The sequence below is a fragment of the Silene latifolia genome, chromosome 11 (assembly GCF_048544455.1).
Source record: "Silene latifolia isolate original U9 population chromosome 11, ASM4854445v1, whole genome shotgun sequence".
Classification (NCBI taxonomy): domain Eukaryota; kingdom Viridiplantae; phylum Streptophyta; class Magnoliopsida; order Caryophyllales; family Caryophyllaceae; genus Silene; species Silene latifolia.
This window is the reverse complement of record NC_133536.1, coordinates 159,656,266-159,678,489: the sequence shown is the minus strand read 5'-3', so window position 1 is coordinate 159,678,489 and position 22,224 is coordinate 159,656,266. Positions and strand designations below refer to the sequence as shown.

Sequence of the window (22,224 nt, the reverse complement as noted above, 5' to 3'; positions counted from 1 at the left end):
TTAATATTATTATGTTAATAAGTTATTATATTAATATACTCATTATTTATTATTATTATATTTAATATTATTATGTTAATAAGTTATTATTATATTATTTGTTTTTTATTAATTATTATTAATATATTATATTATTATTAATAATGTTATCATTTATATTACTAATATATTATTATTATTATTACTTTATTTATTATTATATTAATATTTTATTTTTTATATATCTTATTAGATTATATTAATATATTATTATTATTAATCAATAATATTATAATAATATTTAATAATAATAATAATAATAATAATAATAATAATAATAATAATAATAATATAATCTTTTTATTATTATTTGATTTGATTGATTGATTGAATCGATTGATTGATTCAATTGATTGATTGATTTGGCTCACTCCATTAAGTTGATTCGATTTGATTCGGCTCCATTAAGTTGATTGATTCGATTGATTGATTGAGACAATTTGATCCAAAAGAACAGGGCCTAAGGTAATGAATGTAGTACGAAATTGAAGGACGGGTTCTCAAGTTTTGTAAGCTTTGGGTTTATTATCGTCAAGGAAAACACATATTCCCTTTCATCCAAACCAAAGGTAACACTTACATTATTCGGACCATCCAAATCAAACTATCAATTCCTTTTTTAATAAAAAACATTACTAAAAAAACCCTCACATACCCTTATTATTTACATACAATGCCATTATGTTTGTGGTCCTCTTTCAATTAAAGTGCAAGTGGGTCTATTATATTTTCAATATTACCCTTACTTTTTCCATTTTTTCTTAAAACAAGTGCCCTCTCCCATGTTACCTTTGGTTTGGAGGGGAGGGAGTAGTACGTAATTGATTAAGATTATGTTATCTAAGAGAAATCCTAGGAGAGTAAAGTACTCACTTTTTCTCTCTCTGCAACACTATTCATGTGGTTCCCTTTCTCCACTAACCCATTTTGTTACCATTTTATCTCACAAAATATCCGCCACAAATGGTAACCCGTCACAAGGGAGACCAATTGTAAAAACAAATGGTTTCCAGGGGAGCTTAAGTATCCAATGTAGGCCTGACAGGTACAACAAGCAACAGAGAGTGCAGATGCTGAGCCATCTTATCTTTAGTTTTTTCTTTAAAACTACTTGTTCTTCTAGTACTATTTATTGACTCACATGCTCTCACAAAAACTTGCAAAATAAAAGCGAAAGAAAAAAACAAGTACGCTTCTGTTTGACTTTAGATCTATGAGTGGGATTTACGACAAGAATAATCAACTTAACACTACTACTTTTTTTTTTTGACAACAGTGTACTATTTTATTGAAAAGTAAAAGTCGATTTACACTACTACTGAGCACATGGAAACTATACCTTTGGTGCATCTTGAATTTTTAGTTGACCTAACGCCTTATTGGCACAACCCTGTACTGGTCCTACTCCCTCTTTTCAACTCATTTTCATAGTTTCTTTAAAATTTCTCTCATATTATTTGAACAAACCTATGTATGGAAATGATTATTTGAAGCAATTGGTCTCCCTTGTGACGGGTTACCATTTGTGACGGATATTTTGTGAGATAAAATGGTAACAAAATGGGTTAGTGGAGAAAGGGGACCACATGAATAGTGTTGCAGAGAGAGAAAAAGTTGGTACATTGTGAGGTAAAATGGTATCCGTCTTTAGCTTGTGACGGATATGTCATGTCTTCAATGAGAATTTGTGTATTTGAAGGGAGGAAGTACTTCATTGCCTACTTTCGTGCACATTTTCCTGCTGAATGTACTATTTAACGGCCAATCATATAAGATGCATATACAAAACAAGGAGGCGATACTTGATAAAAACACATGAATCATCTGCTTAATTTCTACTGTAAAGCAACATAATCACATTTGTTGAAGATCGTTGATAAATTTAACACCAAAAATAATGAAACACATAAACTGAATACTATGTCGAATAACCAGGCAGCCCGAGAGAATAGCCAAAAGTTAACTATTGCACACGAGTATAGAATGCAAATATTTTAAAAACTCATAACTAAAGGTGTGATTAATTATTTTCTTTCCTTGAAAAAAAATTAGAAATTTGGCTGTGATTTGTGAATTTACCTTAGATAAATGGTTTTTTTTCAAGGAGAAGCGAATTGTCTTAAATGAAAAACCGTCTTATTTTATAATTTATAAATACAGAAAACTCAATAATTAATTAAGGATAGACAAAGCCCAAAAAATACATTTGACGTGAATTTGCACGGACCTTGAATACGCAGCATAATCTTAAACCCTAAACCCCCAAACAGACAAGAAAAACAAACACTTGAACAATGGCTGAAGGAAAAATATTGATGGAAGCCATTAACAAGCTGAAATCAAGTGAACCACCTCAGTTCTTATCTCCAAACGAAGACCTTTCTGTTGCTTCTCGCAAAGCCTGTGAATATCTATTTGCATTCCCTAAACCATACTCACCTAAATCACCATTTGATAAACTTCTTACTGATGGGTTTGATACTGAGCAAATTTGGCAGCAGATTTATATTCAATCTCGTCCTTTGATTATTTCACTTAACAGGGATATCAACCGTTTTCAGCAGAACCCACTTCAAATTTCCAGTCTTTTTAAGGACAATGAAAAGATTGGGTTAGAAAACGGGGATTTTGAGGATGATGGGGATGTGGGTTTTCAGGAAGATGGTGACGATTTTGAGGATGAGGATGAAGATGGTGTTGAAAGCGAAAGCGGAGACGAAAGCGAGGAGGAGGAAGAGGTGGAAGATGATGGTGATGGTGTGCCAGAGGTGGAAGATGAGTTCTTGAAGATGAAGGATTTGGAGAAGTTTTTAGTTGAAGAGGAAAAGAAGGAGTATGAGGGTGAGGATAATTTGAACAAGAAGAAGAAGAAGAATAAAAGGGGGAAGGATGAGGATGATGATGATGAAGAGAGTGAGACTGATGATGATTTGGAAAATGGTGGTCTTAATGAGGTGAATTACTATGTTTTCTTTTTGCAATTTTACTTTCAAGTTTTTTGGCATAATTTTCAGTTGTTAATATGATAATTTCATTTAAGAATAGATGTTGTAATTTAGCAGCTAATTTGCTTATCCTTGAATGATTGTTGTAGAAAAATGAGGTGTTTGGTTGAGTTTGATTTGCATACATAACTACGTTAGTTTGGAATAGGATGGAAACATTATTGAATTTGCCAAGGGTAGGGTGTAGATATGGGTACTACAGAGGAGCAACCTGAGGGCTTATTTTCTTCTCTTATCTTCCCTCTTTGCCCCGCGATTTGCGGGAGCCATTGAGGCACTGGAGTAATGTCGTGGTTGTATTTGCCCTTCCCCAGTTTTGTAGCAGTAGCCAGTAGGTGATATATATTGCCAAAACGCTAAGTCGTTAACTATCCATTTCTGATGAAAGTGTTCCAGGATGATTGTTTTATAGGGTTTTGGGATATAATGGTATTTAGAAATGAACTCCTTTTCTGTTTAGGAACAACTGGAAATAACCACTTCTATACATCTAACTCTAGGCCTCTAACTCCACTGAGGTGAAATGTTTGTTTCACAAATGTTGTCCACTATTTATTGTCTGTTTTTTCTAGCTTCTCATGTATGGAGGAGGCAACGACGATGATGAAGACAACGCAAAAGAGATCAGGTGCTTATATGTTGCAGTATCTTTTATTTTTGGTTTGCATGCTATGATGTGGATGTGGGAAAACTATGTAGGAGTACTTGCTAAGAGAGAGAAATATGGATATAGTTTAAGCTTATTATTAGGAGAGAAAAAGCTGAATAGGATTCTTTTGCTCCCCATTCCCCAATGACAAATATGATGACTAGTAGACTGCTACTTTAATAGAGTGAATCCCGCCTTCGACTACTTCCCAAGACTATTATTTTCTTTTTTTTCAAAGAGTACTTTTTTTTTGTTCTAACTGAACTAGATTATGATGGAGTAAAGTAAAATGACTCTCATTAAGCTGGCTGTGCTTCTTTTTGCTGTGAAGTAAGATGTCTTCGATGCAATTTTCAATTTGAATCATTCAGAACACTGTCGTTTGACCTTTCTTGATTAGTTGGTATGCTGTTGTTTGTATATATGAGCTAGTCATCTGGAATGAAACTATTCACATTGAGAGTGTATGAGTTACACTGATGATTATTGGCATGTTTAGAAATTCTATGATTCATACTTAGCTGGACCTGCCAATGTTCCCTTGTTTACATTCTTTTCCATTCATCCTTCAGATAGGGCAGTTTGTTTGGTGCAAGGAATGTTTAATTTTTTTTTACAAATATCAGGTATGAAGATTTCTATCTTCCGAATAAGAAGATGTCAAAAAGAAGAGTGAAACAAGTGGATAAATCAGATGACTCAGAGATGGAAGATGAGAAGAATTTTATGCCAAAAAGAAGACTAGAACAAGTTAATGAATCAGATCAATCTGATGAACCAGAATCAGATGACGGTGATGAACCTCAGGTTACTGTTCCTCTTTGAGATAGCATGTGTTTGTATTTTCTACTGCTTATCTCTCTGTCAGTTTTATTTATAAGTTGTTAATGTACTTGATGTGTGGTCCCCTTTCCAGGGCGATAAAAATCTTTCTACTCATGAGAGGGAGCGTAAGAAGCTTCAAGCCAAAATCAAACTGATGGAAGAAGCGAATTTAGCGGCCAAAGATTGGACCATGAAGGGTGAGGTAACTGATTATGCTTTTCTCGACAAGTCGCCGGGATGAATTGTGCTAGGACCAACACTGTTTTTTCCATGCTATTATCTATTTTAATAGTCCCGTTTTCGTTGCATTGAGTAGGTTACAGCATCTAAAAGGCCACGAGATAGTGCTTTGGAAGTTGATCTAGACTTTGAGCATAATCTAAGGCCACCTCCAGTTATCACAGAGGAGGTTACAACATCTCTTGAGGATATTATTAAGAAAAGAATATCTGAGGTAAAGCTTTTTATCTCTCCTTTTGTAGCTTAATTTTTCTCGCACTGATATTTGTATAACATTTGGTGAACTGATTAGATGCTCAAGATTATCCTGTTATTAATGTTTGAATTCAGTTCTTTTTCACGAGCAGTTCCTTCCCAATTTGTTTTAGAAGAACAATCTTTTTCATGTTATTGGGGACGGTCGTTTTGCTAGTATTTATCAAAAACCCGTATAAGATTGTACACGGGCATCCCCAAAGATTGCTAACAATGAGAACCTCATAACCATACTAGATGTAGGCGTCTGGACTCTTGAGAGTTCCTAGGTTTTAGAACTCATTAAGATAGTGTTTGGGAACATGAATTTTTGTTTGGAAACTCAAAGGTTTCGAAATTTGGATTTCACTCTCACAACATTGGTAGGAAAAAAATTCCAGAATATAAACATAAAAAATTATTCTCCAAACTCATTCCCCAGACAGTAATCAAAATATAACAATTCATTTTCAAACTCACTACATTTGTCTTGTCTAACCATCCTCAGTGAAAGATGTAGTCAAACCATAGCATTCGAGCAACAATTACAAACCAGCCAGATGAGTGATTTGATTTAAATTCGACTTTGAGATTCACTTTGCCTTTCGGTAATAGAGCAACAATTAAGACCGTGAGAGAAATTAGCGGACATTAACATGGATTCATGGTATAGATGGCGGGGTGATGGAAGGGTAAGAGAATTGAGCTTGTGGAAATAAAATTTCAAAATGACATGTTGATAGATGTTATTTGGATTATATATTTTGGGCTTTTTGTCAAAAACTCATGATTTGGTCCAAATCTAAATTCTAAATTATTAGAACTCCCAAACAAAGAATTTGGGCCAAGTCCAAAATCCAAATTTGAGAATCAAATGCCTTCTCCCAAACAGGCCATATGTGAATTGCAGTCTTTGGAGGTGCTTGTGGTAGATTCTAAAGAATTTAGATTTAGAGAATTGAGATATTGATATGTGAAGTAGTGTCAAATCTAGTTCTTGAAAATTTGTTGTATCTGCTTCTGTCCTGGTGTATTATCGAATTAGATATGTGTATTTGAAGCTTACAAGCATGCTCAAGGGTCCAACATCATTGCATGAAGTTTGAGGATTGAAGCTTCCCAGAAATTTTCGAAATTTCTGGTATAGCCGCCTTATAGGGACAGTGACCATAAACCTTTTAAGTTCATATGCTTCGTAGGATCCTCTTGTCTTCTGTATTCTATGCTTACTTTGTAGTTTGGATGCACATGCGGTATTATGACAGCTTGCTTTTTTATACTGAAATCCTTGATGCTCACAGGGGCGTTTTGATGATGTACAAAGGGCTCCTAAATTGCCATCTGTAGCACCTAAAGAAAGGAAGGAGCTGGTCAGTTTGTCCTCTTTCATACAGATGTCCTGAATTTTCATTACCATTTGGTTTTGCTATCTTTTGCCTTTTGTCTTTCATCGATTTGATTTTGCCTATCTTTCGACTTTTATCAACAGGATGATAATAAGAGCAAGAAGGGTCTTGCTGAAATTTATGAGGTTAGTACGCTTTCCGGATAATGCAACACTTTCAATTTGACATTTTGACCAACTGACCTGAATCTTTTACTGTCGAAATTATCTAATTATCGCAGGAAGAATATGCTCAGCAGACTGGCCTTGCTGCTGCACCCTTATCGGATAACGATGAGTTGAGAAAAGAGGTGATTATTTATACTCAACTTCCGTTCCTCTGTGGGCAAAGCAAATGAGTTACTTATACGGATAATGCTTTCATATTCTTTCATATAATTTGAATATTTGATGACTGTGGATAATGATCTCATTACCATGTACTTTTTATGTACTGCTTCTGTATTGCAGTTTGTTTTATACTTCTTATGTACTAATCATATCTACATCCTCCCTTTTCACTTGATTCTGGTTGGTTGTGGGGGTGGGAGTGGGTGGCAACGTGGGGGATTGTTTTAAGCAGTATTCGCTTCAGATTATATGCTTAAAGTCGAGTGGTTGTCAACCTCGTTTTAAGTGTTCTTAAGTGTATTTTGAGTATGTATGTAACCTAATACTGCCTCTATCCTGAAATGATTGAATCAATTTCAACTGGGGCTTCTTTTATAAGAAAATGAGTTACACATGATCAGTACAGGCACTTCAGTGCAGACCTGATCAAGAAATGTCATGTCAGTTCACGTCTGACTTTTGATGTTCTTTTATCCTCTGTGCGCACGTGTCTTGATGTAAGCTGTTTTCTCGACATAGGATTTCACACATTACAGTCTTTTTGTACCAGGCAAGTGAACTCTTTAAAAAGCTGTGTTTGAAACTGGATGCACTTTCTCACTTCCATTTTGCTCCCAAGCCGGTATGCTTTCCTCATTTTATTCCTATAGCTTTCATCTGTTCTGCAGATAAAAGTGAACCCATTTGTCTGTGGTTTGTGTGTTTAAATGTTTAATCAACATTACCTTGACAGGTTATGGAAGACATGACTATCCCGACAAATGTTCCAGCTTTAGCCATGGAAGAGGTATGAGGCTCATCTCATGCTTACTTGCTTAGTGTGTCTTTTTCTAGATTCTGTCTGCTGTGACTGGTAGTAAATATATTGTCTAGGATTGTGATTCAGTGTTCATGCTTAGTGAAATGGCAGACTTAGGAAATTTTGTTTGGTGTCTCATTAGAGCTATTACGGAGTATTGTTTTATTATACAGAAGGTACAGATTATAATTTTTTAGCACAAAAATTGGAGAAAAGCATAATAAGATCAGGTTTCTGGTCCATGTTCTTGTATGTAGATCCACCAATACTTAGTCGAGTAGGATTTACAGTTCCTGTTATCGTTTTGATGAGCAGATAGCTCCAGTGGCGGTTTCGGACGCGGCTATGCTCGCTCCTGAGGAGGTCTTTGCTGGTAAAGGAGATATCAAAGAGGATGCTGAGTTAACGAAAGAGGACAGGAAGAGGAAAAGAGCCGCCAAGAAAAGAAAATTCAAAGGTTAATTCACTGTTCTATACAGTTTTCGAAAACGGCTATGTGAGTGATTTGATGATATCTATTTTTGAAATACTAACTTGCATGTTCCATGATTTTGTAGCTATAAACGCGGCCAGAACAGAAAACCAAACAGCCGATAAAACACTGCAAAGTAATGTTGGAAGGTAATCAATCCATTGCGCGTTATGTTATACTTCCTTCGGCCGAGTGAGTAGTTATCCATTGAGCCATTGAGGTTTTGAGAGTGAAAATGTTCTTTACTGACACTTGCAAATATGCAGGTAAAGAGGTGTAATGTACCGTCACCTATTAGGTAATTCAGCCTGCATCGCTCCTGTCGGTTTTCCATCTCTTGTTACTGGAGCTGCTATCTCCAAACAGTTCACTGAAAGTAGTGCTGATCATTTTTTCTGAGTTGAGCTGTTTGGGCAATTTTGTAGGTCCTTTTTTGTTTCTTGGACGTTGATTCATGTATTTATCTCCAATCCCCATTGTTTACGATGACTTCATTGATAGTACAAACTATACCATTCACTTTCAGATGTTCATACCCTATCTACCTGAATAGGTAGGGAATTATATTTCTTTTTTTCTGATGTTCATCGTCAAGGATTGGGTGTTTTCCGCGTTTTATTCACAGTATACAATAGTACCCTGCAACCTGAAAACTTCACCTACAATGGTTAAATCGTTGGACGACTCAATGAGAACTACACCGATAGTTCAACTTATGTACAATGTAAGAAAAATGCAGAAGGCTACCTTTATTCAATCATATTCCAAAGCAATAATGAGCATGTGGCGACTAAAAAAAAATAAAAAAAAATCCGAAGTAATGAATTGGTTAAAAACAAGTTCTGGTTGCCTCATCCTTAACTATGCTAGCATTGATAAACTTTTCCAGTATCAAATATCCAAAACATGCTGTCAAAAAAAAGAAAAAAAAAATCCAAAACATGGGTTTTGTTCAAAGCTATTTATTCACTGGTTTCAACAATACAAATACAAATAGAATCGAAAATCAAAATTTGATATGCTGCATTGCCCGTGTTATGACTTATGAGCTTACATTCGAGTTTCATAGGAAAGAAGACCAAAGGTAGGGAACCTCATCTTCTAAAGCCAGCAAAGTTGCAACTTGTATCCTACGTACTAATCGAACACTCATGGTGATTGTTCAAAAATGCATCAAAAGGTTCACAAACCAACTCATCTAAGATTGACAGCAATAACATACCCCAGTTGCATTGGGATAGTCCATTGTTTTGTGACACCTTATCTTCTTATCAGAAACTTCCATCTTCAACATTAATCCAAAATAAAAGCTCGGCTGTACTCAAAAAATATTTCTACAGCAGCTCCAATGCTTTGCTTGGTTTCTCCTTTCTTGGAACAATACTTTGCTCATTTGCCTTTTCAACCATCTTCAATTGTGCCCAACCTGTATTCACAATTCGCTTTTACTGTGGTATACTCGTAAAGATCAGATTGTGTGATTTTGTAAGGAGGATAGCACGAAAGAATACCCAGAGGAAAGCAAAAGGCTGCCCCTAGAACACCTCCCATCATCACATTCCTCGCTCGCCACATAAGAGATCCTGGCACTGAATGAAGTAATGATAGAAATCAATCAAGTTCTGTAAGAAATGATAGAGACAGGCAGAAATTCGGCTTAGTAACTAACATAAATCCCGATTCCAAGTGGTTATATTACTTTTCAAGCTTATAAGTCTGAACTCAGGGAACATAAGAGATGCAAAGAAGACGATACCCAATCTAATTACCAGAGTTCCGGTGAACAAATTTAGCGGAATGTTTTTGACTCAATAGCACAACGATTATACTGTGGCCTGTGGGAACGTACCTAACTCAACAAGTACATTTTCTGTAGTTGATCACAGCTCTTCCCTCCAAGTCTCTACTCTCTAACAATATACCATCTCGTCATACTCGTTAGTGACTTTAACATGAAATTGGCCTATGAATCACCTAAAAATGTCCAATTGACTACGGAGTGGCATTTTTCAAGTGATATCTAGCTTACACTAGGATTTAGATGGTCTGTAAATAACTGCGAGAATAGAAATATGAGGATTATATGAAACGCAGTCGGTAAGCTAAAAGTGCAAGAGAAGTGCATGCATCAAGCAGAGGCCGCCAAAGCTTCATAGTATATACAGGTATAGCACTTACTTATGAGGCCAAATGTGGCGGCAGTGGCTGCGCCCGAAAAAGCAATGTTATATACATCATGAAATCGTCGTTTTTCAGCTAGCCAATTCTGTAGACCATAGAATGTGGCGGTGAACATCCCAAGGCGTACACCGCCAACTATTGAGCCTCGGGTGACTCTTACAAACCTCTTTTCCATAGCATCTCTCATCAACCGGTATTGTTCCCGTTTGTCAGGGGTACTGCCAAGCTTTAGCGTTACTTCAGCATCCTTACTCTGGAAACAGGTAAAAGTTGCTAAACTGAAGAGAGACGATCTAAAATGTGAAATCCTTGAAAATTCTTCATTTAATCATATATATCGGATTAGTGGATTGGTCTCACACATGAGGCCGCCTGAGCAAAGAAAATAAAAGCAGCAATATAGAGTATAAAACTAAGCAAAACTCACAACAGAAGCAGCTGCTTCCTTGCTGCCACCATAGATCATACCAGCAAATATCCCAACTGTGGTTGCCGTTCCCCAATTTACGGTTCCAGCCACCTTGCGAGTTTTCTGGGCATACCAGAAACTTATGAAACAAGATGAATATAAATTACGGAAAATGAAACAGCATTATAATCCCTAGACGATTGACGGCCAAATAACAATAATGGGTTGTTTCATATACTCCCTCCGTCCTGCTCATTTGTTTACCTTTGGTTTTGGCACAAAGACCAAGGAAAGAGGAGGGGAACAATTATTCGATGACAGGTGGATCAAATTGAGTGTGGAGGATCAAATTTCCCATTAAGGCATTTCCAAAATAGAAAGGTAAACAATTCACTGAGACAACCAAAAATGGAATAGGTAAACAAATGACCGGGACGGAGTAAGTATTGAACAGCAATACAAACCAAGATCATATGTAGCCACAACATTCACAAAACCAATCGATTTGACAAGTTATTAAGCAAACCAAACCAATTAACACAATGTACCATTGTAAATCTCTTTTCATATAATTATGTTTACATTTGATTGATTAAAATACGAGGTAAGCAAATGACTGAGACGGATAGAGTGTTTATTATTCAACTCATAAAATAAGTAAACAACCAAACAAATGCATGAATTGTAAATAAAATTAGATGAATTTCAAGTTATGAAATTTGAGAATCGATTTACTTACAGCTGATGATATAGATTTCTCAGGATTTTCCACTTCTTCCATTACAGAACTGAAGTCGCAAGAAGCAATTTTGTGTTTCTTTTTCTAATTTCAAACCGGCTCAGAACCGGGTATACGGTCTCATTTTTAGACGACCCAAAACTGTTGCGGATTTCAAAAACTCGTATTCTGTTATGAAATATTATAATATAATATTATATGTATGTTTATATATCTTAGAATATTCTATAGTGTATTATCTTATGGAAACTCTACTCTCATTGTAGGTGTATATATACCCCTTCATAATGGAATAATATACGGTTCCGACTCTCTCCATATTCTCTCTAACTCCTCCCTACCATTCTCTTGTCTTTATTTCACAACACATTATCAGCACGAGCCTTAATCGGATGAGCAAAAGGAATTAAATAATAGTCTTGATTTGTTCATATATCATAAAAATCTGATAATCAGCATTGACGAACATTAAAATACCGGCCGTTTAGGAGGATTCTAGCAATATTAACTATATTGAACATGATACTATGCTTTACATAATTAAACCTAGTTTTTATTTGCTGGCTTGATTGTTTACCAAACCAAAGACGTGCTTATTTCTTTCAATCTATACTAAATAATAAAACAATAACCATCACCACAATTTTTCCCTCCAAACTACTCATATTTTTACTTCCATTGAAAATTAATATTTCCTAAAAGAACTCTTAAATTGGAGCACTTTATCAAGAAAAAAAAATCTAAATTTGTTTACTCATTCTCAAAAATTATATACTTTCGATATTTTCTAAGTTATACTTAGCATTAAATGAAAATATTTTCGACATGGTCTAACTTATACATTTAAAAATTTTAAAAACTAAATTTATTTTAATAATTATGTTTTAATAATGTTTATGATTTCAAAAAAGTCACGACTTAATAAAATTTACTGTATTATTTATTATTCCATTTTTTATACATAGAAATTACATATTTTCATAAAATATATATAAAGTACTAATTATTAATAATTTAGTAATATTTAATTTAACATATATTTAACATAAACTTATTCTCAATATATCAGGTCGAACGTGTCAGATTTTGACCCTGAAATCACGAGTCATAAAGAGTCGTGGATAGTTCGAATTGCATATCATAATATACGGGACACGACTATAAAATGGATCAAACATTCGAGTTTATGGTAGGGTCGGATTAAATTTTAACATTTTAATTGTAATGCATGATTGCTGCTTTTGGACGGGTTACAAATTCGTCAAAACACCGCCGAAGACATTGAGTAAACATATGATAAAGTTAGGTTCAAAAGGATCGACAAAAATGATCGAGATATTTTCTAACAGTGGGTCTTGCTTCAGACCATTGCTTTTGGTCTGAAATAAGACGGACAACATGTTATCATTTGACAGTAAAATGTTTGTATTTTTCTGATAACATGTTACCATTATTTTTCCCACTATTTTCAGGGTAAAAAGTGACACCTCTAGTGATAACATTTTGTAAATTCACTGCTTACATTTTCTTAAAAAATGGCAATATTTTGTCGGTCTTATTTCAGACGGGAAAATTGCCCGTCTGAAATAAGATTTTGCGGTTTTCTAAAGTAAGGGGTTTAAAATGAATATAGAAAATATTAATTTTGCTTTAAATTTATAAGTCAATTTTTAAATGATTTTACATGTACCCGTGCAACTTTGCACGGGTTTTAAACTAGTTGTTTGGATAATTGAATGCCATGATATCTTGTTATTTGTTATATACCACATGTTGGATACTCCCTCCATTCAACTCCACTTTGCAACTTTGGTTTTTACACGGATATTAAGGAGCGGATTAAAAAAGTATTAAAAGTACATGGGGAAAGAGAAAGAAGAGGTTAAAAATATTAAAAAAACATAAAGGTGGGGTTTTATGGTGGGTTAGTGTGGGGTTTGGGTGACATTTTTTGTAAATAAAGATTTTCAATAAGGATAGAATTGTCATTTTTGTAGCCAAATAAGGAAACCTGTAAAGTGGAGTTGAATGAACGAAAATAGAATACATGTAAAGTGGAGTTGAATGAAGGGAGTATTTAATAAAAATTAACTTTTAAGTTTTTTTTTGTTTTAGTGGTTAACGATTGGATATGAGTTAGTTAATAACTACGTTGTATTTTATGCGTTCTCAAATTATCCGTGTTCTATACATGTTTCAGTTTAGTAATATCCATTAACGGCTTAACTCTTATTGATGATTGATGTTACACCAAAAATAATTAAGTACTAGGGAGTACTAAATTGAGTGCTAAATTACAGTCTTATTCATTACCATCAAATTGTTATTCATAGAGTAAATTGAGTTATTATGAACTATCTTTATATTAATTAAATTACTTGGATTGTTGAAGAATTTAAAGATATTTGCGCCCCAGTTTCATAATGAGGTGTTGAATCGTGACTTGCACATAAGTTAGCGTTTTCTGAATCAAATAATGACCCAAAATTGTTGTTGCACGAATGCCTAGAAGGCACTGTGATCGTTGTGCTTGATTAAGAATATGTTAGAACCTTTGAACGTGGGAATATGCTTGCCATGTTGGTTCGGTTCAAACTCGTCGTCAAAAGCTACCAACCAAAACAATATTTATAATTTCACAAACTACTCTTAGTAAAGAGGCAAGTAAAGGTCGGATCCCAAGGGACGGGTATTGATGTAGGATTCTCAATTGTAAATAGATATGTCTTAGGGTGTCACAATTTGGGTTGAGGTGATGTGTAATCTAGACTAATCAACAAAATTAAAGTAAAGTAATGAAAACAAAGCAAGCAATTAAAGGGAGTTTGTAAACAAATGATTAAAAGAACTAGGGTGTCATGGGTTCATAGGGGATTCATGGGACTAGATCATACACACATGTTCTCAATTAGATCCAAGCACTTATTGTTGTGATGGGATCGAGTTAGTGTATATCTTACAATCCCTAAGAAGGTTTGGGTCCCGGAGCCGAGTCGTCTAGACTGTACAACACCTACAAGTCGACTTAATCCTTCCTATTCAACTCTATGCATGGTCTAATGAGGCTCGATTTGGTTTATATCTTACAAGCCTCATTGAAAAGATAAGGGATGGATCAAAAAATGCAAGGATTCATAGGCTCGCATTTCATCAAACTTAACATATGCATAAGTTGAAATCACAACAAGCAAGCAAATTAATTATGAAAACATATTAGATTAAGCATAGATCAATCCCCATGTTTGTTTCCCCTAATTCCCCATTAACCCTAGCTAAAGAACTACTCACTCATGATCAAGTTTAGCATGCTAATAAGGTTGTCAATCATACTAACAAAGCAAAACATGATGAATAAATGAAAATGATTAACAATAATTAAGCAAGAGTAAAGAGGAATTATACCTATGAAGATGATTCCAAATAATAAAGCAAAGAATAATAGAAGTATTTGATGATTGATGGAAGGTTGTCAATCCTCCAAATAAACCCAAATAATCTTCTAATTACCCAAATAAAGGAAGAACAATAGAGAAATTAAGGAAAGATTAAGATGTAATTAATATTGAGAAATGTATTACAACTAAATTAAGACTAATTTGAGAGTATTAAGATGGGATTAAGAGATTGTTAAGAGATGATTAAGAGGTCATGCTAATCTAGGTAGTACAAAGGGGTATTTATACTAAAGATTAAGTACAAGGATTAGGGTTACTAAGGGCTTTAATGACTATTAAGACCCTAATAAAACTTGAGGAAATGCTACTCCCGAGAGAAATGTGCGGATCCTCCTTGCTAGTCCTGCCACGATCCGCTCGTCCGTGCTGTGGCACGGGCTATTCTGTCTTGGGATCCGCTCGGATCAGGGAGGGGACGCTCGGATGTTTGCACTCCAGCCGCTCGTCTTGGGGTCAAGACGCTCGGATCCTTGCAGTGTGGTACGCTCGGATCGTGCTCGGATCCCTAGGCAGAGTCTTTTTCTTCTTTAGCTCCTTATTAACAAACCGCAAGGATCGTGTTGGGGATGCAAGGATCCTTTCATCATTACCCATTTCACTTTATTTATCTACTTAGGCCTCTAGTGTTGGTCTTATTTTTGATGCTTGGTCATTAGATGCGATCCATTTAGCTCCATTTCACCTCATAAATGCAAGGTTAGCAATCCTTTCCTACCAAGGAGACAAAACCTCAATGAATATGCAATATGGGAAACTAAAGATAGTAAATGACCCAAATATGTGCTATAAAGCATAGGAAAGAGGTTAATTCGGGGACTAAATGTGCTCAAATATGAGTCACATCAAACATCCCCAAACCGAACTTTTGCTCCCGAGTAAAGAGGTGACTAAAAATAGGACCTTTATTTAAACTAACCTACTAATATAACCGATATGAGACAATTAGCGGGTCTCACTCCGCCCCTTCAACTCACAACAAGACAACCATGAGGTAGGATGCCTTCTTGCAAGGCAAGGTGAGGCTTGTCAAAATGGCGATACATCCAAGCATTAAACACACAACACAAATAATAGATGCATCTACAAAAATGGATAGCCACTTTCCTCATCTAAGTGGCGGAAATTATCTAAAAGGGAAACAATCTAAGGGTACACACTCCATCATTTATACGGTTTCCTTAAGCTACTAAGCCTAGGAGGATACCAATAAATCACCTCCAAGTTGTGTCAAGCTAGGGTACCTTTGTCCTCAATCGTTAAATTCTTTCGTCAAGAATAGATTCCTTATGGGGTTAAAAACACTGTAGGAACGCGGAATTCCCCTTCTTGCCTAGACAAGAAGAAGGGTCGTCCCCTCTCCACCATGCATAAAAGTGGGTTGAATGGATAAAGGGATCAATGTGTTTTAAGTTTCATATGGGAGTTTGGTTTTGATGTTGTTATTCCCCCCAATTTCTTGTGGCATTTGACATTTGAGAACAATTTCTTTTTGCCATTTCTTGATGTTTGGCATTTGATGCTTGACAATTCTTTTCTATATTGCATTTTTGAACATTTTCAAAGTCACCCTAATTTATAAGGAGGTCGCTTATATTTGAAGCATAGGAGTCTATTTTTGCTCCTCTTTTCTTTGATGCATTTTGCAAACTTTTTTATTTTCATTTCAATGCTTGAACTCAAATTGATAATTTTTGTGCCCATTCCCTTTTTTTGTTGACAAAATGTGATAGATATGGAAGATGGCTGCATGGCTTCAAAGGTCACCTTGGAATAAACGGTAGCCAAGGAGTTATCACACCACAAGGTACTCTTGACTAGGCCTTAATCCATGGGTCAAAAGATACTAGCATGACACATCCTAGGGTGTTTTAGAAGCATTCTAGTGAACAAAGTCTCAAGAAGAAAAAGTATCTACAAAGGCCTTATATGCACTTGTCAAGTTTCCCAAATAGATGTTTTCACAATTTTTTTTCTAAAATGCAACTATATGCCATGATACAACTAACATTTATACAACCTAATGCAAATGCTTCTATCAACTAGTATGTCATATAAGCTAAATGCAACTCCTAAAATCACATTGGTTCATACCGCATCAATCAAAATAAAGCCACATAGTCATTAACATAGAGAGGAAAAAGGAGATTGGAAAGATCATACCATGCGGTCTTCATAATCCTCATGCCTCGGATATGGCGTAGTCGATCAATGTGATAGAAGGATAAACAAACAAACAAACAAACAAACAAACAAACAAGTATATACAAAATATACAATTCTACACTATAAAGGAATGAACATGTTTTTGGTTTTTTTTCAAATTTTTCAAATTTTTATGGTTTTTGTTTTTGTGAAATAAAAGAACATATTTTTGTATTTTTCAAAAAAATTCAATTTTTATAATTTTTGATTTAAAAGTCAAGTTAGAATTTTTCATCCCCACACTAGTATGGGCATTGTCCTCAATGGCCAATACGATAGGAAATTATGCAAGCTAAATGAGAATGCATGATTTCTACACTAATATGCAAACTACATGACATATATACAAGTGATGCCTTCTAAATTACACTATATGATGCATGATTTTATTGGTTGGAGAGCTAATTTGGATTAACTCCCAATGCTTGTGTTTGAACTTCCCCAAACCGAGTAAAACACTATTTCTAGTGTAGAAGTAGGGAAGTTCATGCACAAGTATGCAATGCATGAAACTAGTTGTCATTTTGGATTTTCAAAAGTGGGAACAAAATGAGACACCTCAATGGGACCGAGGTGGGAGTCCTTTGAGTGTTGCTAGGACTCAAAACTAATGATCAAGATTAAAAATTTGAAAACAAGAGATATAAACAAAGCTAGAGGAGGTGTAGGAAATTCACAATGGAATGGGTTATCAACCCCACACTTGTGACATCCCCCAAAAGTTTGTCAATCCTCAATTGTCGCTCATTGTGACATCCTTATCACTATCATTGCTCTCATCATCCTTCCTCATCATCATCTACCTCCATTGACCCGGAGGCTTCACCATCTTCATCTTCACTTTAATTTTGCTCTTCTTCCTATTCTTCTTCTTGGCAAGAGTCACTACCTTCCCCGTCATCAACAACAATCTCCTTCCCCCTAGCAACTCGACTATCCATGTTGGCATCTCTAGAAGCATTTGGGAAGAATACCTCCCTAACTGCCCAACTAGGCAAAGGACATGAAGGATCAAGTAGTTCTTGCCTAGCTAAATGAAGGAGGGGCGGATATTGAGGACGGTAAGCATTGACTCGATCTTCATAAGCTTCCTTATGCATATGTTGCATAAGTTGGGTCAAGTAGTCGTTGCCTACCACGACATTCGTGCCACTTGGTTTGAATTCTTGGTAGGCAAATGGATATGGTAGAGTCACAATGGATGAGGAGGAGGGCTTTGCATCCGGTTCCCTATGTTGCTTCATAATCAATTCGGCTTCATTGGAGACGAGTAGTAGGTAGTTTGGACTACGGACGTTGATGCGGCATATCTTGCTAGGCAAGATGAAGGACTTAGCTTCTTTGGTGAGCCACTCATACTTGTTGTCAAGATTATAATTCTTGACCCAATGGAATTTGTTGATCATAGTGGCCATATCTAGAAGGTTGCCTCCTTTAACCGGTTTGTATGTATTATCTTTGTTGAAATCCGGGTTAAAGTGCTTGACTAACCATGGTACTAAGCCTCCGTTGACAATAAAAGCCGCTCCTTCTTTTCCATTATCAATTTCAAGCCACCGATCAAGTAAAAGTTGTAGGATGTTTTATTCTTTGGTGAACTTTTTATTGATATTCATGGTAGACTTAAGGTAGACAAAATCGAGCTCGGTAAAGTGATTGGTGCCTTTTCTTGCAATCAAAGTGTTGCCCACAAACTTATGCCACACTCTTATGCCCGGATGGTGGACATATAGAACATGGCACTCCCGGAAAGAGTCAAACTTTCGCCCGGTAATCGCTTTCCAAAGGGGTGAGGTATCATATTTTAAAGGCTTCTTCTCATAATGATAATGTCGTACAAGACCAAACACTTCACCAAATTCACCCAAGGTCATCCTTCTACACTTGTTCTCAAGGCGGAATTCAACATATTTTTGAGCCTCTAACTTAAGCACCTTCAAGGAGCTTATGAACTCCATGGTAAGTGAAGGGTAAGTCAATTCTTGCATTTCAAAGAGGGTAAGCAATTTCATGGACTCAAAAAATGTCTTAGTTCTCCCAAGCACACCCAATTTTTCTAAGGCATCTTGACATACAAACTTGGTAGCAATAATGGTCTTCTTAGTAAGGGATAAAAATGCATTCCTATGAGCATCGGTTAAGAAAGTTACCTCCGGAAAATTTTGCAATTGTTCTATAACCGGAGTAAGTGTAGCTTCCTCAATAGGAGTTGCAATCTCTTGGATTTCCACCCTTGGTTGATGCACTACCAAAGCTTTTGAGGCAAGAAGAGCTTGTTGCCTTTTGGATAAATTTGAGGTTTTGGGTGCCTTGTTTCCGCCTTTTGTTCTTGCCATGTTGTTCTCCTTGTCAAATTTGTATCAACAAACCAATATTGTGCTTGAATGCTCCTTGCTTCCTCAAGCTTCAATCAATTCCAATCAATTTTAGGATTTTCGAATTTGTACCCAAACCCTAGAAAATTGATTCAATATGTGAGGATTTTGATGTGTAGATGGTATTTTGTTAATAAAGTAGTGGTTTAATCTTGATTTGAGGAAGTTTTGTTTTGATGGTGTTGAATTTGGTTGAGAAATTTGTATTTTTGAATGAGGGGATTGAGGGTTTTAACGGAGAAACGATGTGTGTTTGTGTTTGTAAAAGATAGAAATAAAATGGGAAGGAGGGGTGAATCCTGTGTTTTTAATAAGTAGCAGCTCGGGACCCTCGGCTTCAAGAAGGGACGCTCAGATCCTCAGTCAGTGCACTCTAAGATTTCCAACCCGTGCTGGGACGCGCGGATTCTGCTCAGGACGAGCGGATTCTGCCGGGGACGCTCGGATTCTTCTGGGGACGCTCAGATTTACAAACAACATGGACTCAAAATTTTGAAGCATGTCAGGACGCGCAGATCCTTGTCAGGACGAGCGGCTCAAAGTCTGGTACGGGCGTCTTGTCTATGGTATGTGCATATTTTATAACAGACCCCTTAACTCAATGTAAAACAATTTGCAGATCTGGATCCACAAAGGTCGTATTTTACAATCGATCTGTATCTAGAGTGGTTTCCCCGACTAGAGAGTAACTTAACTGATAAAACGAATCCGTATCCGAGCATGGCCATGCATTTCGATTCTGACTCCTCGAGTGGCCCCGAGAAATATCGAGTACACGATAAAGGCTGAATATTTCCTTCTACTCGACTCCTTCCGATCTAAGCACAGCATGAAATGACCCAGAAAAAATCTACTTGGCCCCCTGTTACGGATGACCGTGAGAAAGAAACCAAAGTCACCCAAAATCTGCCGTAGTCTCAAGAGACAGTCGATAGTCAAAGAATCGACTCTTAGGATCACCATGGCAGTCCTATCCACGACCGGGCAGCGAATGTTATAAAACATTTAGGACTCCACGTCGATGTCACAATTGTGTCCTACGAGATATCCGTATAACTCGCCTCTCGTGATTGGGGTCAACCGGTTGACTTATGGCTCGTTGAACCCACCATCAACCAACGCCACAAAATAATTGCCGAGTTATCACTCATGAGGGCAATTAAGGACTAAAAACTATAATGTTTGTTGATTCACTTTGTGGTGTTCAAAATTGTCGTACAATTCCACATGAAAAACAAAATATATATATAAAATATCAAAATGATGATGTCGTATAGAGTACAAACGAGAATGAATCTAATCCATAAAAAGTACTACAACTCAGGAACACGTTTGATTCCCATGGAATTAACGTGCCCTTCATGCTTATCTTGTCGTAATGCTTTAGTGAGAGGATCTGCTATGTTATCATCGGTAGCAATCTTTTCTATCACTACTTCCTTTTGCTCCACGTAATCCCGGATTAGATGAGCTTTCCGTTGTACATGTCTAGATTTGTTGCTAGACTTAGGCTCCTTAGCTTGGAAGATGGCACCACTATTGTCGCAATAGATGGTGATTGGGTCATTCGAACTAGGCACTACGGATAGTCCATGTAAGAATTGACGCATCCATATCGCTTCCTTTGTTGCTTCAGACGCGGCATAGTACTCGGACTCGGTCGTAGAATCTCTTTGAACAGATTTGTTTGAACTCTTCCACCGATGATCAGCGCCATTAAGAGTAAAAACGAATCCAGATCGAGATTTCGAGTCATCTCGATCCGTTTGGAAGCTAGCATCTGCAGAACCTAGGTTGCGCATAGCTTTTGTTCGCCTCCATAAGTCAATGCCCAATCTTTAGTCCTCCGTAGGTACTTAAGAATGTTCTTTGACCAACCAATGTGGTTCACCTGGTTCTTTGTTGGAATCGACTTGTCATACTCAATGCATATGCCACGCCTGGACGTGTGCATATCATGGCATACATGATTGATCCTATTGCCGAAGCATAAGGAATCCGTGTCATGCGCTCTTTCTCTTCCGGTGTCTCTGGTGCCTGAGACTTGCTCAAATGCACCCCTGGAGCCATAGGAAGGAACCCCTTCTTGGAGTTAGTCATCTTTGAATCTCTCTAGGACTTTGTCTATGTAAGACTCCGATCGAGAGATAACATCCGTCGTGATCTATCTCGATAGATACGGATGCCTAGAATTCTTTGTGCCTCTCCCAGATCTTTCATCTGGAAATGGTTTTTCAACCATACTTTCACCGAAGTTAAGAGAGGTATGTCATTCCCAATCAGGAGTATGTCGTCAACATACAATATTAGGAAGACAATCTTGCTCCCACTCGACTTGATATATAGACATGGTTCCTCGACAGATCGAGTAAATCCATTTTCTTTTATCACTTGGTCGAAGCGATGATTCCAACTCCTTGATGCTTGCTTAAGTCCATAAATGGAACGCTTAAGCTTGCACACTTTCTTAGGATGTACTGGATCGATGAAACCTTCGGGTTGTACCATGTACAACTCTTCTTCCAAAAAGCCGTTTAGGAAGGCGGTTTTCACGTCCATTTGCCAAATTTCATAGTCATGAAAAGCGGCGATCGCTAAGATAATCCGAATGGAACGCAGCATGACTACGGGTGCAAAAATCTCATCGTAGTGCAAACCTGGCACTTGGGTGAAACCTTTAGCAACTAGTCGTGCTTTGTAGATATCTTGTTGACCTTCCACAGAATGCTTTATCTTGTAAAGCCATTTGCATTGAAGGGGACGAACCTTAGCAGGTAAGTCAACAAGATCCCACACGTTGTTCTCATACATGGAGTCCATCTCGGATTGCATGGCCTCAAGCCATAGCTTTGAGTCAGAACTTGT

The 22,224-nt window shown here is 36.6% G+C and overlaps 2 protein-coding genes across 2 annotated transcripts; one reads left to right on the top strand and one right to left on the bottom strand.

The window, feature by feature from the left end:
- Positions 1 to 2,249: 2,249 nt before the first annotated feature.
- Positions 2,250 to 8,523, top strand: LOC141612023 (M phase phosphoprotein 10-like). Its single transcript, XM_074430722.1, has 13 exons — positions 2,250 to 2,993; positions 3,617 to 3,672; positions 4,320 to 4,500; positions 4,610 to 4,720; positions 4,835 to 4,972; positions 6,294 to 6,362; positions 6,482 to 6,523; positions 6,619 to 6,687; positions 7,278 to 7,349; positions 7,461 to 7,514; positions 7,842 to 7,983; positions 8,084 to 8,147; positions 8,265 to 8,523. Exons 1-13 carry the CDS (start codon positions 2,334 to 2,336, stop codon positions 8,266 to 8,268), a joined length of 1,662 nt encoding a protein of 553 aa, XP_074286823.1. The 5' UTR covers positions 2,250 to 2,333; the 3' UTR covers positions 8,269 to 8,523.
- A 421-nt stretch (positions 8,524 to 8,944) lies between these two features.
- On the bottom strand, positions 8,945 to 11,496 carry LOC141612024 (uncharacterized). Its single transcript, XM_074430723.1, has 5 exons — positions 11,328 to 11,496; positions 10,607 to 10,711; positions 10,177 to 10,432; positions 9,510 to 9,587; positions 8,945 to 9,424 (listed from the first exon to the last, which is right to left on the bottom strand). Exons 1-5 carry the CDS (start codon positions 11,367 to 11,369, stop codon positions 9,333 to 9,335), a joined length of 573 nt encoding a protein of 190 aa, XP_074286824.1. The 5' UTR covers positions 11,370 to 11,496; the 3' UTR covers positions 8,945 to 9,332.
- Between the last annotated feature and the right edge of the window lie 10,728 nt (positions 11,497 to 22,224).